The sequence below is a fragment of the Lampetra fluviatilis genome, chromosome 11 (assembly GCF_964198595.1).
Source record: "Lampetra fluviatilis chromosome 11, kcLamFluv1.1, whole genome shotgun sequence".
Classification (NCBI taxonomy): Eukaryota; Metazoa; Chordata; class Hyperoartia; order Petromyzontiformes; family Petromyzontidae; genus Lampetra; species Lampetra fluviatilis.
The window spans coordinates 5,440,494-5,459,734 of NC_136285.1; the positions used below are offsets into that span (position 1 = coordinate 5,440,494).

Here is a 19,241-nt window from a genome sequence, read left to right on the forward strand (position 1 = left end):
GTTGATTCCCAGAACAGTCTGGTCACTACCATGGGAATGTGGAATTTCCACAGCTGGTTCACGTACACCACAATTGAGATGAGCGCCGCCCAACAGGTTTACAGTCTCTCTCAACCAACACACTCCTGTTACAGTCACAAGGAACTTCTCCACTACAGTTCAGGATCAATTGATAATCCCAGCGGCAAGCATACAACTCTAAAGCCTGACCCACATCTCTCATACACGAGGGCTTTTATCCTGACATTTGAGTTGCTGTGTTGGGAGATTTTGATCATCGCATTTGGTAAGAGCTTCCTATCTGGCTTTGAGAAGTTTTTTATCATTTCATGGTAACCGATACCCGATGCATGCCTCAGGAATATGCAGATCAAATAGGTGCAGATGCAACTGGATGTGTAGAATTCCACGTGAAATGTGGCAATGTGGCTAGTGATCTGAACCTCAAAACCAGTGATGCAGTTCTCAATAGATATCCAAAAATAAGTCTTGTTGAACCTGCAGGCGTTGCCTTATGAGAGAAGGGTAGGTATAACACCTTGTGCTCCTGTCTTAAAAGTTAGTGTTTCACACATTAATATTACATCGTGTAGTTTTCACCTATTATTTGGGCTTTTAACATCATACATTCCAGACACTGGCCCCACAATGTGAACCATAGAATTTCTACCGCTGCTTCAGGACTGGCAATGAAGATGGGTACTGCCCCATTCGCAGTTTGAGCTTGAAGATACTTTGACTTGCCTTTTGACTTTCATAAATGATGCCCTAACCTGTGCTCTCAGAGTAAAGTGATACATCAAAGAACTGTCAAATGCTGCTGAATAACATTGGACCAATAGCCCTGTATGATAATGATGGGCTGAAATTGATTTTATTATTATTTTTATTACGTGAATAAATGGACAGAGGTCTGTTTGATATTTAATTTACTCTGCTAATTTAATCACAGGTGGAAGCCGATATTTAAGTGCATAATCCCAGCATTGTTGGTTCAAAGGCAAAAGCATTAGCCCCCTAAAGTCATACGACCTATTCATTATATGCAAGACTTTAATTATACCTATCAATTGTCTGTGGTAATGCAGTGGGGAATGGGTATGGTAGCCTGGATGAGACAAATATATGAATAATGCAAAATCTATGTACATTAGGCTACATAACTATATGGAGAGTATTGCTTAACCAAATGTAATGGCGTGAAGGTGCATCATATCTCATCTATTTTTATATTTTGTTTTAAGTACGGTACTCGGTTTACTTGCGGACATTTGCGGTAACGGGCACAAATGTTTTTTTGGCAAGGACACTTTATCGGCAAGCCAAATAATCCATGTACATATAATCTAGAATTAACTGCAGTCATTCATTAATTATTTTCATTGCAAGCTTGTCGGATGGTGGCTATTTCCATATTTGCCTTGGTCTTTAATACGGAGCTCTGTAAGCAGTAATGCTTAAAGGGGCATCTAGACTTGGTGCCGATGAGCCATTCTAGGATCACGGACAACATTTATTTGACCTGCCTCTATGCCTAATGTCAGTGGCTATCAAACCGATATTGGTAAGGCAATCAATGGCAATGAAAAACAACGTTTTTCACTATAAATCCTTTATATGCGTGGCGGCTAGAGTCCTCTCGTCCTCTGGCTTGAGATGGCTGCCACCTATGGGTCAGACGATTGTCTGCCAGCATTAAGCAATTGGTAATTAAATATAAAAAAAAAATTCCCTAAACAGTGTAAAATTTTGGAAATTTTTTTCACGAAAATTAATTGTCACGCACAACGAGTCTGTGTGGAAAATGTCAGCTCGATTGGATCACGGGAAGTGGGTTAAAAAACGACCGAAAGATTTGCATGGTCGTAATCAAGCAAGCAAGCACGCAAGCAAGCAAGCAAGTCAACTTAATATAAAGGATTTAAAAATGCTTGGTGCTCCTAACTGTTAGCCTGTGCTAAATTTACATCACTGACTTGAGATAGCAATCACAATTGCCTGTGTTTGGGTTTGAATCTATGTTCTTGGAAGTACTAGTCATTGTGCTGGCATTTGATTATGAACAAGGTACTGCTCAATTATCACAAACGTAACATAAATTTTAAGCGCAATCGGTATTCTAATCCAAGCGATAGAAGTTAAATTGATGACATTGCAAAGGCAAAAAGGTCACCCCTTGTTACAATTTTAGAACGGCGTTTACATTACATGCACTGTGGTGTAGACGCGTGTCATAGAGCGATACCACATTTAAACAAATTTGGGGAATACTATTTATGCCGATGCACGTCTGGTTTGTTAAAATTAGTGATGGGTTGGGCGACAAGAGAATGGAGAGTGAGTGTGTGTGTCGAGTACGCAGAGTTATCAGGTGATTACATTTTCAAGCCTTTGTTCGCGCTACCAACAAGCAGCACAGTGCATTGCCAACATGTCACAGCAAACCCATTGTGCATGTCTAAAAGCTTATTTAACCCTTTCCCATTCCTATTATGTACGCATACGTCATCTGTTTTTCTTCTGATTCCGTTCCGATTAAATACACGAACGTCATCTAAAATAAAATAACTTCATCGGTACGTCTTCAGGTCGGAAGATGCCATGTGGGAGGGCGTGTGGCACAGTTTGGCGCCAGCTATCAAAGAGTGCAGTCGTTCAGCGACAGTTCTCTGTCGTGAGTACATTGCCTTTGAAAAAGCAATGGCACTACGCTTCTCTAAATAAAATTAACCGCGAGATTCAGCGGTGAACAGGGACCCACTCTGCAACTTGCAGACAACATACCAGCCTATGACCAAATGAACGAGATCTGGTCGGATCTCAGAAGCCAAGGAGGTTTGAGCCTGGATAGTGTTTGGATGGGTGACCACCGTGCGTGCCAAGTTGCTATAGGTGCTGCGGGGCTGTGCTACATGGTGGTCAGCAGAAGTGCAGCAAAAATGCCTTGCACTCTAAATATATGCTATACACCTTCACCAACCCACACGGACCAGCATGGTGAAGTATGGTCAGATACCCCCCCCCCCCACGAACCACACGGTATGGAGATGCCCTCATCCAGCAGTGGATTGGCAAAAAGGGGTTAAAACGTCCACTAATTAATTTATTCTGTACATACAGCAATAAATTAGCAATTGGGCCTCCTTGCATTTTACCCCAGATTTCCCTTGCAAAATATATGTTTGTCTCACTGGCTATCGCCTAATTGCAATGGAGAATTAACTGTTGATTTTTTATGTAAATATTATTTCTAAATGCCCTACAGCTGTAGCAAACCTTGAAATGTATTTTCTCTCGCGCAACAGCACGCCCAAGCTTGCTTTGAGATTCAATCTCGCGAAATGACACAAAAATCATTCAGGCATAATGTTTCTTTTCTGCATGTATCACTGGTCTGACAGTTGAACAATTACTTTAGCTAAAATCCAAACAACTTGCCACATCTTGCAGACTAAAATCGCAAATAAAACACACACACACACACACTGTTGCAACCTCAGGCATTGGAATCAAATAACTACCTAACATCACAAACAACCGACAATTCCCATAGGTTATTCCGCGCTAGCATCAGCAAGACAGGGGATATATTAAACGCACGCTTAAAGCGGTACCCACCCGCCCATAAACAGACTCGGAGCTTTATTTTAAACTTACAGCACGGCGCAGTGTTAAATAAAGACGGCTGCGCGGAGCTTGGCATCGACAGGCATCGTTACCTTGTGGGCGCCTGGCCTGCGCGACGGGACGCAACGGCGAAAGCCACACGTCTAACCGAGCCCCGTCGCTTGTTGGATGAGTCTTTAAGGCGGCCCGAGCCGAAGGGACCCACAGAGTTCTTGCGGTCTCGGCAATAGGGCTCAAGCGCCGACTTTACGTTCGGACGCCTTCGCGTCTTAACCCTTGTTCTGCTGCAACTCCCCACCACCCCCCCTCTGGAAGCCACCACGACAGAGAAGTTGCGGCTCGTGCTCGTTTTTGTACCCGAGCCGGCGGGCCCCATGATTGGCTGCGGCGAAGCTGAGTCGAGTGGCAGCAGATTTTGACGGATCAATCGGTGGTTTTGTTGCGAATTGCGTAATTTCAGAAAGTCAGAAGCTCACCTCACCGCCAAAAAGGTATTAATCGAATTAATTGGCAAGGCCCCACTATAGCTGATGAGCAATCATAAGCAATTGCAATTAGCAGTGGAACATACCACATTTGTTGGGGGCGGTCTCACTGGTTGACGGTATACACCTGTCTCAGTAAAACATACCTAATTTAAAGTCAACTTCGACGTCACCTAATAGCAAATGGCTCAAAGTTTTTGAGATCCATTTCGAGTGTTATTTACGTTAACGTCGTTGTTTTTTGTCTTCTCGACAGACCTGCTTCTTCACCTGAGGACGGCTGCTTGCGTTGTGGCCGAAACGTCGTGAGAATTATTTTATTATGTTTTATTTTTATTATTTTATTACTTCCCTTCTACGTGACTTTACCGAAAGAACCAAGAAGAAAAAAAAACGTCGTCGTTGTTATTGTTGTTGTTTTCTAGGCAGAAGGCGAAGCAATACCCCTGACGCCAATGTTGCTGATCAAAGGGTTAAAACCCAAGGAGGGAGCGAGTGAGTGAGGGAGAGAAGTATGCAGCACGGGAGGCAGGGAGAGAGGGAGGAGAAGATGGGAATGGATGGAGGGGGTTCGGATTTTGCAATAGGAAATGGGGGGGGGGCGGAGGCAGTTAACGCGCCATGTGACTTGGGTCTAAAAATCTGTAACACACTGTCTCACTTCCCTTTGATGTGTTTGCACTATTCATCAAATGCAACCTGCAATGCTCTTGCATTAAATTAACTGGCATACACTTTTGATGTAAAGCTTTCGTGACTGCAGGGATTCATATTCTTGGTTCTTACGGTAAAGTCACGTAGAAGGGAAATAATAAAAATATAAAACAATAAAATTCTCACGACGTGTCGACTGCAACATCATCACCTGATGATGATTGCTTGTGTTGCAGTCGAAAAGTTGTGAAAATTGTATTGTTTTATATTTTTATTATTTTATTATTTCCCTTCTACGTGACTTTACCGAAAGAACCAAGAATATGACATACATGCCCCGAGCTCTCATACTCTGATGGTGCATTGTCTTTGAGTTGTGCGCCTTTTGGCGTCATCTGGTCCAACCCATATGAGACTAGGCTCTAAGGAAAGCTGTCTTGGGTGTGGATCAATCAACTTTAAGGACAGTGCACATTATCAGAGTTATGTTCTTTTGTTTGTATTATGACTGCAGGTATTGCGGTCTATGCAAACATGACTCCTTGTAAAAAGGTGTCAGTTTTGTTGCCAGATAGAAGGGTAAAGAACCAATTATCATGACATACACTTGTTAAGTACTGTTGCATACGCCAGTACAATTCAGTGTTTTTTTCTTAGAATATAAATTAATTTTTCGTTTTATTCAGGGATCAATCTAGTTGTAATGAGCTTTTCTTCAAGCTATGAAACTGTACACATGCTGATAAATCACTTCTAGTTCAATAGGCTGAGTATTACCAACAACAACAAAGCCTCATGAAATGTGTTGGACTTTTAAATGACATTTTAATGTATGCCTGATCATGTTCCTAAATTGATGATGCAATTTAAACCTATATATTAATTTATTTAAGGGGCACTACGGTGTCGAGATACAGGAGGTCAGGGGTTCGATCCCGACCCTGACATCTGTACATTTGGAGTTTGCATGATCTCCCCGTGGTCGCGTGAATTTTTTTCTCCAGATCTTCCGGTTTTTACCTCCATATTTATAATCATGCGTTTAGAGTATTTAGATTATTTTGCTGCTATGAATGTCCAAATGATCAGCTACTTTTGTTTTGTGGCCAGGTCGCTATTGAAAAATAAGTTAATACCTAAGTGGGCTTTGCCTGGTAGGATGGGGATGCTTTAATTGTATTTGTATGTGTGTGGATGATTGGTTTAAATGTTTTGTACTTTGCACTACTCACTGGCGGAGCCAGTGGGGGGGGGGGGGGAGTGGCACGTGCCCCCCCAATGATCCGATCGAAATTATGGATTTATTAATAATAAATCGGCATTTTGTGACCCCCACTGCCACTGTGTAGCATATTATTATGTGCCAGGGACTCTATGAGATGATAGGACAATAGTCTGAGTCCATAATTGGCAATAGGTAACGGCAAACCAGTTATAAGTGACTCACAGAATTGTTGCGTATACAGTACACGACTTCCCTTAAGGCAAACACCTTCAGCGAGTGTGATGCCGATCACACGACGCGGTTCGAATTCGACCCTCGATCGATGGCTGCGCCATCGCCGCACACGCGTCGAATAAAAAGCAAGGGACAAGTCCTTACTTACTAACAACTCCTCTATCATTTTTCATTGCTGGGGGGGTTGCCTCCCCAACCTGAAAATCCTGCCTCCGCCATTGGCACTGCTATTGTGTTTGTTGTATTGTTTTTGTTGTAACGTCCTTTCCCGCCCCTACTGGACATCTGTAGAAAAGAGCTTTATAGCTCATCAGATTCCTCCCCCAGTGTCAATATTCTGATTCTGAAAAGCAACCGAATATGATAATCACATCAACATGCGGTTGATACTTACAATTAAATAATTCCACGTGGTTCAAGATGATTTACCTTCAAAAAGATCCTCAAGATTATTTATCAAGACGATTCCTGCTTCAACTCTTGTGTGTACGTGGCGCTGCGGTTTCAGCGGTCGGCTCACAATAAAAAGGTCGATAATTGGTGTTTTACCCTTATATCTGGCAACAACACTGACACCTCTTTACAAGGAGTCATGTTTGCATAGACCGCAATACCTGCAGTCATAATACAAACAAAAAGACATAACTCTGATAATGTGCACTGTCCTTGAAGTTGATTGGTCCACACCCGAGACAGCTTTCCTTAGAGCCTATTCTCACATGGGTTGGACCAGATGACGCCAAAAGGCGCACAACTCAAAGACAATGCACAAACCGAGTATGAGAGCTCGGGTCAAGCATCTACACTATGGGAACCTCATTTGCCAGCAAATGAGGTTCCCATAGTGTAGAATAAAAAGGTCGGTCGGAGGTTGACTCGACGCATCACTCTGATACTCTTAACAGTCGTTGCAAATACGGATAAATCACTGCCCGTCATAGGAACGTGTAATTTCCAGCAGTGACTCTGGGCCACTGGCAGCAATGAGCACTGCCTGTACCTCCGATTAGCACGGTTGGTTAATAGTTCTACATACCACACGCTCATCTGAGGAGGGAGACACTGTGACTTTGATGACATGTAATCGAGACTCATATTTTATGCCACATTTCTTAGATGGAGATCCAATCGAGAAACCTTTAATGCATGGCAATCAAAGCAATTCGCAATTAAGCCAAGACTCGGGTGGCTAATTAAAAGTCAGCTGTGCCTCATGCAATCAAACTGGAGTGGAATTTATAGCTGCATAACCATGCGGGCTACGAATGCGCCATTCGGACTCACTGCATTTAAAACGAAACACATCCAGGGGCTGAATTCTAATTTGGTGTGCTTGCAGCTGGAGATTGACTTAGGTTGGCAATGGGAGTGCAAGAGACGCTTTGAGAAACACATTTTTCAATATTTTACAGTCCTGGAAATTGTAACCCAGCTTGATAATGAAGTTGGTGATACATGAGTTGTCTTAGGTAAGGGGACACTTTAGTCCTCATAGGCATACAAGTCAAAGTGATTTCCTGCTCACATGAGCATTAAAGCAGTGCTTATCGCCTGTTTATAGTCTTGAGTCATTGGTGGAAATTCCACATTTCTATGATGGGGGTTAGTATATTCAGATATTCAGCCAATGTTTTTTTCCCCGCCCACAAAGCAATACTAATGACGCTGGCACACACAATCGCCTAACCCCGTGAACAGTACTGTCGGAATAATTACAGCCAAGTGCCTGTAATCAGGCAACACGCGTGTTTATGCTAACGATCCTAACCCCGGATTATATCTGCAAACGCCTGGGGTTGGATTTGAATGTGGGATCTCTGAACATAGACCACCCCTTATATATTCCTGACCATTCCGATCTCAGTGATCAAATGGCAATAGGTGCAAGAGAAAATTATAATTAAATGAGGGTTATAAGAGTGGCGCGAACGACACTAAACACACACCGCCATTACTGTTGTACTGATGTGAACGTAATACTCAACAGGTAATTATCTGACATGGCAGTTTTAACACTGCTTCTCTTATAAAAAGGTAGATTATGCGTAAATAATGTACAGTTGTGACATACACGTTAATAACTGCCCTATATATGCATGCTCGTTTCCTCATTATCCCAACGTTATGACCTCATATTCCTCTCTGTCCAATAACCGTAAGCAAGGAGACAATGAAAAATGTTCCTAAAAAATATAAGCACGTGGCCAAAAATTGCGACGCAAGGACTTGCGCAAGAAGGCTTACGACTTGGGGAAACTTTCCTGAATTAAAAAATAAAATAGCTTTTTAAATATATGAATGCTAGTTCGAATACGTACAAGTGCACAGGTTTCCCTAGATTTATGCGGTAGTAGTAGATGCAAAGCGAAACCGCACAAGACAGCCACCTGCCAAGTAGCGCACAGAACACACAATGTTGTCTCATGCCCGACCGCATAGCCGCATCTGAGTGAATTCAAATTGCAAAGAGCGAATTTGGGTAGAAATAGGTTAGACACATATGCCGGAAATTGCACAAACCGAACCTGCATAATGCGAGGGACACCTGTACATTAAAGGCAGAATGATGTCTCATAAAATACGTAATTCTTCACATTTCCGTTTTCATCATCATCATCATCATCACCCATGGTCAATCCACTGCTGGATGAAGGCCTCCTCAAGCTGCCACCAAACTCGGCTGCCACTGTCATTCTTCCCATTCTAATTTTGGGTCGAAATAGGTTCGCCACATATCCCAGAAATCGCAAAAAACCGAACCCGCTTAAAGCGAGGGAAACCTGCATTTTAAATCCAAACGTGGTTTGCTTTGCGATAGATCTCAGCGAATGAATGTGAATGCCATTTCAATTAAAACCCGATGGTCATCAGTCGTGCCCGACGGTGACAGCCTCCCTCCCCTCTCTCTACATCGAGTCTGACACCATTAATTCGGGGCCTCCGTTCCTGGTCTCGTTTCGTGGGATCTCGTGGAACCCGCACTGCCGAGTCTGGACATAGAGTCGCCAAATAACTTTCTGGCCATTTCACATCCTGCGGGGTGTCACCGCCGAGAGGTGAACCACCTCTTGCGATCTCGCCACTGGTTCGGTGGGGCCTTCTGCGATTTGCTGCCTCTAAAAATGCCGATACGCCAATTTGTCAATGCCAATTCAATTGTATGTAACGCGTACGTATAAAGTAGCTATGTGAAAAGGAAATAAAAACCCCACCGCCCCCCCCACCGCCCCCGCCTCCTCTGCTACGTTGTCCCATTGAGGTTAATAGGATGAATCGTGCTCCATGGGCACGAAGCGCAGGGTGGCGTTAAGGAAGAAGTGTGATTGGTTTAAATATCCCCGCAGCAAGACGCAGCTCACAGAACAGAATGAGTGATTGGGCTTTGGGCCACTTTAAGTGGCACGAATCAGCGGGGGTGGTGAGGAGCTGAGTTCATCGGACACATCCCCGCGGTGACAAATGGACCTTTCCGGATGAAACGTTATCATAACGTGCTTAAGGATAACTGAACGTGCATTGCCAGTATCCTCAAGAGAATGTTTTCAATATTATCGGAGTAAATTAGGAAACAAAACCAAAAAGTTTCCTGGATTCCTGTTTGGCTGTCTGGCGCGTGGCCAAGTGCGCTTGTGCGGTGGTGACGTCATCCCCCCCACACGCATGCTCCTCCCCAGACGTCTTATTCCGCACAGATACTGGGGGATACTCCATCATATCACTGTACTCATGCTACTGTAGTGACATGGAATGGGTCACTATGGCACGTAGCGCTGGTTGCTGGCAGAGAAGGGGATCTGCTGCTGTAGCAGCCCTGTCTGCCAGCAGGTCACGTGATATGCCGGAGAAAGGGATGTGGGGCAAAGGTGACAGAGGGGCCACGTGTGGAAAAGCTCAGGAACTTCTAGTAGGTTCTAGAAGGGGGGCGTGGCCGAGGGCGGAGCCAGGCCACGCTGGGTGGATAAAAGGGAGACCCCGAGCAAGACTCGCGGCTGTTGGTTGGAGTGGAACCCGTCGTGCTGCAGGAGTCTTCGTCACCTCCTCGGCGTTGTTGGTCAGGCAGCCTGTTAACCGTCCTGACCATAGTGTGGTTACTCCCTCTACCTGTGAAGACTATAATAGAGTGCCTCCTATTATTAGTGTCTCCGAGTGACTCGCTACACTGCCATGCGGTATAAGATCAAAGGAGGGAGGTGAGGTGAGCGAGGGAGATAGAGGAGGGAGGAAGAGAGGGAGAGGAGAGGGTGGGAGCAGTGGGCACAGGAGGAGGTCGTGTGCTCGGTGGCAGAAGACGGAGAGCTCTGCATGCAGATATGAGCTATCCGTCGGAGGCCGTAGGACTGCGAGAAGGGCTGGGTACAAATGCAGCACTTGTAAAAAAAGAAAATTATAGTAATATTACAAATATTACACAGAAAACAGGGGGAACATAGACATGGAGTAGGGAGAGAGGGGGTAGAGAGAGAGGGGGGGGGGTAGAGAGAGGGGGTCGAGAGAGAGGGAAGGGGTAAGGAGAGCAGAGCGTGAAATCTTTTGTGAAATCTTTAATTTAAAAAGGGGGGGGGGGAGATTTACATAAAGAAAAGCATAAAAAACCCCCAAAAAACCGAAATGATTAACGAAGCAAAGTGCCGACTACACCGAGCATCTTCTTGTTTCCTCTGATCGTAAAAAAGAGGGGTGGGAGAAAGTGAAAGGGCATGAAAGGAAGAGGAAATAAAACGAGCAAAACGGAAAGAGGAAGGCGAGGTAAGGTGACACGCAGTTGGGAGAGAGAATTGGGGAGAGGCGAGGGAGATTGAGACGAGAAAGAGGAGGGAATAAGAAGAGCGAGGGTGAGAGGTGAGAAACAGAAGGAGAGAGAGATGTGGGAGGTACAGTGGAGGGAGGAGAGGTAGATGAGGGGACAGAGGAATAGACAAATAGATATGAACAGAAACACAATGAGAAATCAAGACACACTGGGATATACAGCATGGGAAGGCAAGAGAAAGGTCGAGAAACACCGGGCTCTATATAAGAAAACAAGGTTTGCTGGTAGCCTGGGAGGGACAGACAGACAATCACGTGCAAAGGACGTGTGGGTTGCTAGTATTTGGTAAAATAACCAATATCTCTAAAGATCATTGAATGGTGCTTTATCTCTGTTGGCAGCCCTGAGCCAATACTGGAAATTCCACATCCTAATAATAAGGACCAGAGGGATAATGGGCTAAAATCTCTGCCTGGGATTTGAACTTGCAACATTCCGGACGCAAAATAGGCTCTCTGCCACAGCACCGCATGTTCAGGTTATATAAACGCGTATTTAAACAAACAAGTTTTTACAAGACAACATCATTAGGAAGTGGATATTACAGAGCTACCTCTACAACTCCTTTACACGACCTCTAACCCGCACAAAAATACTCTCCCACCCACACCGCCACTGACAGTAATGTTCATGGCATGACACTGAAGTTGATATTCTCATAGGTGGGACATGTTTTGTGTGTGCGCAGAGATTTGTGGCTGAGCTGAGACAATTTAACGATTCTATCAATTGTTTACAATCTTGAAAAACACTGGACGATACAATGGCACGTGTGCTAGGATCCCTTCAGAAATTATCCACAGTTATAATTAGGTTAAAGTAATGGGCCTTGAACATAAGTAGATTCTGAATTTATCATGGAAATGCTTAACAGCATTAAAGTGCTCAACTGCAGCAACAACTACGCTATTAGACCATCACAAATAATATTAATTTGCAGCCTAACATCCATTCAGCATTAACCACATTCTCTCATTACCTCTAGACTAAATTGGTCTGATATGATGCTCATTAAAATATAAGGTTGCAAGTCTAAATCCCAGTTGGGGATTAACTCGGCCTCCCATACCTTTGGGGCCAATAAAAAGAGAGGACAGTCAACGGTGGTTGCACTATGAAGAGACTGTCTCCTACCACAGTAATGTGCAGGACTTGTCGGTTGAGATAAGCATTGCTACATTTTTACTGGTAGGAACCTCCTGGTTACACCAGCCCACAGGGGATTATTGTGTCCGTCCGTCCTGCATGCAAAAATGGGAGGGCTGGGTGGAGAGGGGAGGGTGGGGAGGGGCTGGGTGGGGAGGGTGGGGCTGGGTGGGGGGTGGGAGGGGTGGGGCTGGGTGGGGAGGGGCTGGTCACCCCGTGGTGCCCTTATAAAACTCAACGTTTAACCTACTCACGCCGGCTTGTGCCCGCGCTCACAGTCGGGCATATTTGCGGAATACACCACGCCGCCGTTGACCCTGGCCATTGACCGAGCAACCCAACGTTCCTACCAGCTCCCTCCGCAGGAATGTGTTAGTTATTGAACCAAGTAAGGCCCCACTTGAGCTCTATAGCTCTGTTTCAGAAGCGACCTGGCCACATACGATAGCTCAAGAAAGTGGCTTGTCACGTAGAAATGTATGCTCGTTTGGAGCAGGGAGACACTCTTGAGGGAGATGCACTTTAGACATTGACCACTGTTCTCAAGTGAGGATATCAAAAGTACAAACACCCCCGTCGTGATCAATGTTTAAATATGGTACGCTCCACACAACTGCAGATTCCAGAAAAAGTTCAACCTTTACCCTGGCAGGAACACCACCCTTGTAATCATGCTGCTACACTAAGATGGAGCTGTGATTAAATATTGTCTCGATGTTTGCCCGTAATTGTATTGTCATTTTATATTTTATGTGAGGAAGAGCATCCAGCTTCTGTTGATCATTAAAGGCGTATTACATACAATGTACTGATACTGCATGTCACTGGAGCTCACTTATATAAGCACGGCAGTTGGAAATCATTTAGTAGGGGGTAGAGATGAAGGTGGTGGGCAGTTACCAATTAAGGGAATTGAAAAAAATTGTACAGAGATGTTTTATCATTGGTGCGCATTGGCCCTTATTTTGGTTCTGTGTAGTGGTAACACTTGTGCCTCACAGCAACAGAGGCCTGTATTCGCATGGCGTTTGTATGTCCCCCCTCCCTCCCTGTTCTGCATGGGTTGCCTCCAGGTTCACCGGGTTCCCCCTAATGCTAAATCAAACGCACAATGCAATTTGTGTTGGCCAAACATCCCAATGCGGAAAAAATACCTGCAAATTTCTCAATTGGGATCACACACAGTCGCAGCAACATTGCACCTCACTGCAAAAGCTTAGTAGAACGCTCCTGAAAAAGAGTCTTGAGATTCAATGAGGCTTTCTTGGGTAAACAAGCGTAACAATAATTACACCATCATCTCCATCCATGAACTATCCACTGCCGGATTAAGGGCTCCCCAAACCGTTGCCATATTTCATGAATATTGTGATGTAACAATCCATACAGCACCAACACACAAGCTGATTTATTCACTCCGTCTCCCTGGTGGACGTTCTGTCAGGAAAGACCCCCCTTTTTGGGTGTCACTCCACCATTAATCACAGTGCTTCAACATGTCTAAGCACTATCAGCGGGATGACACTTCCTCCAGCCATTGTCTTACTCTGCTGGATGCAACCACAACACTGGACAATGCCACTAAATTAAAGGTACCGGATCATCCCCAAATAAGTGAACCAGCAGCTATGCTACAACTCCACAGCCATCACGGTATTGGTGCAATGGGTCGTAGACACTGGTACTGGTTATCTCTTTGAAGGAAATTGGCCCCTGCCATAAGAATGTGGAATGTCCACCACTGGCTCAGGGCACCAAAAAGACAAGTACCACCTCACTGCTCATTTAAGCAGGAAGACAGCAATATTGTAGATGTGTGTGTGTAGTTTGTAAATTAGATTTTATTCATAAAAATGCGTACGTAAAAAAGCATACATGGATGCCTTGGTGGTTTCCGTGACTAACCGACTGACGTTCGAAAGGTCGCGAGCTCAGACCCCAAGTGGAGACTCAGTCCTCAGTCCTCTGGGGCTGATGAAACGATTACCACTTTGTGGGAGGTCAATAATGGCTGGCCCACTGCTGTAGAAGTGTGGAATCGACACCACAGGCTGCAGGTAGACATTCGCGCCGCCCAGAGAGACGCTGCGACGTTGCACTTTGACAAAAAGCAACAGTGGCAAAGGCTAACAGAGCATGTCTATGTTGCCAGACGGGATTTTAGCACCACCATAGGTTATTGGTACCATCTATTGTAGCCATTCAATTGCATGGCTGCTAACGGTGAATTATGTGACAACCCAGTAATGGTAATCCCGTAACGCACTGTTGTTGGCCAAATCGTGAAATTCGAACGACAAATGTGAAGCCACTTTAGGTGATCCCGAGCGGTGAAATATCTGGTCTGGGCTCATGGACTACATTAAGGAGTGAAGAAGGGGGACCTTACTTGTCTGGTACTGTAAGGAGTAGCCTGTGAGCCGGCCGTTGATAAGCTCCGGGTGATCCCAATCGATCTTGAGCGAAGTCTGCGATGGTCTGTAGAGGCGCAAATTCTCAGGCTGGCTGGGCACTGTGAGCATACGGGGCACACACACACGCACACGAGTTAAATGAAACAATAAAACATTGTGGAAGTCCTGAGTGTGACATTAAACTGCGTCGGAAGTCACCTGAAAAAAAAAACACTGTTGAGGAAAGCAATGGGAAACAACCTCAACTTTTATTCCCTCACAATGGCTCAGCACCCAGATTGGAATCGCACGGGTTTGGAGGCTGCTTGAGCCATAGACCTGCCCTTGGGCGAAAGAACCTTAATCGAAAAGAGCAACCACACTGCATGCCTTTTATGCAGTCGCATTTGGCTGGAAATTTACTTTAAATTACATTTCCTAGGAGAGAACACCTTTCAAATAGGTTGCATGCAGATATGTGGAATGGCACATATTAAAGTTGGGTTTAATTGACTCTTTAGTTGTTTAATAAGAATTCAGTTGAAGAAGTGATATTGGACTTTACCGTAATTTACATTTTTCCTTGCATTAGGACCCCGCATGCTTCTATTTTAATAGCAGCATGAAGGGACCTTTTTTAAGGCCTGGTGTGCTTTCCAAATATATGGTATTTAATACAAAACCTTTTACATTCGTATTAAAAACGGACTTTTTCATCATCAAGTATTAATACTTTTTCATTATTTTTTAATCAGTTACAATGCTGCTGTTTATGTGATACAATAAAACAAAACAAATTTCATTCATTCGATTTTAGCATCGCCTTTATGGAGTTGTAATTGATGAGAAAATGGTTATTGTTACATTTATATTAAGTCAAAATGTTAACACCCATTCACGGAATTCATTAGGTCAAAAACATATATAGCATCCACTTGAAAGCCTCATCTTGTCTTAACAACACCACATATGGTATTTTATTAAGCAAGGGATGTGTTAGCTATTGTATAGGTGGTCGCTTAAATTCTGAAAATAGTAACCCAACCAATATTATCACCACGTGTTAATTATGTGATTATTTGAGTGACCCTTGAGGGATGATAGCGGAATCAGTCCCTGATAGTGATTTCAACTTATGACCTTGATATTGTTAGGTGAGAGCTCTGACTAGCTTCGATCTATGAATAACAAAAAAAATAATCATATTTGTCAATCACACTGCCCTAAAAAGGAATAAAAAGATATATATATATAAAAAGACAACGTTTTTGGCAAAGGTTATTCTTGATTGCACATGACATATGAAAGAATTCCTTTTAGGGGAGTGTGCCTAATGTGTAGAGTTTTTTGTTATTTGTGCAAATGCACCACTGTATACACAGTGTCACAAAATAAGAACATCAAATCACTGAGTAAACCCTGAAAGTCAAAACCGGTCCAGAGTTGTCCTGCTAAAGACAAAGGCTGCTGAAACATGGAGGTCTGTCACAGGCCCATAACCTGAGGGATGACAAGTGTTATTTTATTTTTCAGGTGGTGAGATGGACCCTCGTCTGTTAAATTAAGACCTCTTTCTTAACTTGTTGCATCCAAACTGACAGCAGATGTGACGCACGTGAGTTTTTTTTCTACGATAATTAGGCAAGTGCATCCACTTTGTGCTGTATGCAACAATGAACATTAGTAAGCCACAGGCTGCCGAGCCAAATACAAGTGCTGTTTACAATAATTTCACAAACTTTCTTCTTTATTCATTATTTCATTTACAGCTGGCAGCCGCAAGCAACACACGTGCCAAAACGCCACGGGCATAGGGCTAAAACGGAGACAAATGGGCTCGGTGTAAATAGATTCCAGGGATGACAACGGCAAGAGATAGTGGGGTCATTTCGTTTTGTTGGACATCAACGTAAAGTTCAAGTCAAATGCACAAGCCTAGCAACTGACCAATTATTCTGCTCTAGCGCTTGTACTATGCATGCCAGCAGAATAAACTCCTAAATGTCACAGTATGCTCCTGTCACCGTGTGTTGCAGTGTGTTCCTGAGCTGAGACAATTGGAAGTGGTCACCTTCGCTGGTGGTCTTCAGCTAGTGGTGGAATTCACAACATTCCCATGGTGGAGGCTATTTTATCCAGATGACTATTTGAATTGCGAAACTGCCAAACTTACGAAGTTATACTTTTCACAGGAGATAGAAGCACAGGAAGTAGCTTTGTGAACCTGTCTGGTCAGTTCACTTGAGTGTCGTGCAGTGGTAGGTAACACTCGTGCCGCGGGGCAAGAAGGCCCGAGGTTTGATTTCCAACTCGGGCACCCTTTTTGTTTAGAGTTTATATATTCTACCCCCACTCTGCATGGGTTTCCATGCAAGATCCGACCATGTCTGTCTGGTGCTCGCCGAGCTGCATCGGCTTCCATATGCTGAACGAATACACTATAAGGTTGCACTCATTGCACACAAAGCGCTTGCCACAAATGAACCACAATACCTTGCTGATCTCGTCAAAGAGCATACACCATCACGCGAACTCTGGTCATCCTCGTAGTGGCTTTTGGATAACGATTGAACAAAGATGGTTAATGCATTGCACTTTTCAGATGTGCTTCTGCGGCTATCTGGAACGCTCTTCCTTCCGATATGAGGAAGCCACTCCAAATATGCACTTTGAAATCTAAATTTAAAACTAATTTCTTTAGAACTCCTTTATGTGTTTCGTTTGGTGTCCTCCCCCCGCATGTCAAACACATGATCTTGCGGCCCTTGCCCCACCACCTTCTCCAACCATTATATAAACGCAGTGGTAACTCCTGCAATCTCTCATTTACTTGATACAGCTGTCGTGGCTGTGACGGTACCACCTGAAGACGGAAGCTTGTGTTGCCTCCGAAACGTCGTGATTTTTATTTTTATTTTATTTTACTTTTTAATGTTTTTACCTACGTGACTTTACCGAAAAAACCTAAGAATATTATTGCTATTATCTTCATGTAATATTGTATTCATTTTATTGAATGAAAAGTGCTCTTCCATTTCGCAATATGTCTTTGGGCTCTTGACTTAACGCTCCCGAAAAATGTGTGAAATTTCATTTTGAAAATTAAGTCTGCGGGCAAAGATATTGAAGTGCTAGATTGAAGCGCTCTATAGTAATTGGCTGCAGAAAAGTGTATTGGTACTATGCAGTCATTGATTTTTAAGACAAAGCCTTAGAGGTAATGCAATGCTCATTAACATTGCAAGTGAGGCATGCGTTAGATGATGAACTGTGTCATGTGTGGTGATAAATGAAGAGACACAACAGCGTCCTTCAGTGTCTCTGCAGCCGTGACGAACCCAAGTGACATTCACCCTTTGTTTGACTTGCATACAGCGGCATTCAGTTAGGTACAGACAATGTTTAAATGTAGGCAATTAATTTTCCCAAAAAACGCGCATTTGTTCGGCATTTTGTAACGGTAAAGGAACACTGCCTTCTTACCTTAAATTGCAACACCAAGTGTGTGTGCAAAAAATAAAAATGTGTGACTGGATCTCAAAATGCTATACAAATAAGGGAAAACATTCCCATCTGCAGAGTTTGAAGAAAGGGGCCTTTTTATACACCTTCATACATTTGTCGTGAGACAAGCAAATGAGGGGTACAATTCAGCATGCCGGCGAGGAAATTGAGACACTGTGATGATAGAAGTGCGAATGAAAACAATTCACAGAGAGATTGGAGCATTGTGGTAAAATTCATCCCCATTGACTTTCTCTGAGCCCAGCGGTTAATATTCCACATTCCCATGGAAGGAGCCAGTCCCATGAAAAAACAATCCGCTCAATTCGTGGCTTTGATTAGGGAAACTTGGCTCACAAGTTCAAACCCTGATCAGGGGATTCGCCGAGCTCATTATGCCTCCAGTGTCAATAAAAATGATTTACACTTTGTAGGAAGTCAGTGGCTGTTGCTGTTGACTTTATGCGTGGACTTGTCCTGCCATGGTGATGTTGAAACTCCACCAGAGAGCCAGGGACACCAACAGAGATGCATGTGATGAGAATGTGATGAGATAAAGTGATGAGATAACGTGATGAGATGAAGTGATGAGATGATTTTTACGCTTTTAATAGCTTATTTACGCATTTATTTAAGGTAATTCATTGAAAAGATAGGGTTTCATGGGACAATATCATTATCAGCAAAATGTTTATTTCACGAGCATCTCTGGAACGTATCCCCTGCGAATAACGAGGGGATACTGAACTGTATGTAAACGTTTCTCCCTCTTCAATCGAGCCACAGGGTGGTGCTCTTCTCCATTGGTGGCCCAAAGCAAGGGATGATGTAAATTCCACATTCCAATGGAAAGAGCCAGTATATTAAAAGGATGGCTACGGTTAACTTCTGGATGATTGTCTAAGGCAGCTAATAGAGATTTAAACTGGCAAACTTCCCATTGCGAGCCAGGGAGCTCTGCTGCAGCCACTTCTGACCAGATTGTCAAATATTGTCCTAAAAAAAAAGTCATCATTCGTGCTCTCCTAGTGCAACGCAAAATATGTACCCATGAGCAAGAGTATCAGCGCACCCCAAAGATGTAGAGTTGTTGACCAACACGTGGTTTGTTATTCATGTCCAGCGGTACACGTGAGCAATTTCCGATGGCTCATTTCAACTAG

The 19,241-nt window shown here is 43.8% G+C and overlaps 1 protein-coding gene across 8 annotated transcripts in view; it reads right to left on the reverse strand.

Moving 5' to 3' along the window:
- The window catches only part of LOC144934742 (neuronal cell adhesion molecule-like), a 262,783-nt gene that overhangs the window by 34,922 nt on the left and 208,620 nt on the right, over positions 1–19,241 (reverse strand). For all 8 annotated transcript variants that reach the window (XM_078860837.1, XM_078860845.1, XM_078860840.1 and 5 more), the window contains one exon: positions 14,571–14,693. In XM_078860837.1, coding sequence (XP_078716963.1) covers positions 14,571–14,693 — 123 coding nt within the window. The remainder of the gene's footprint in view (positions 1–14,570; positions 14,694–19,241) is intronic.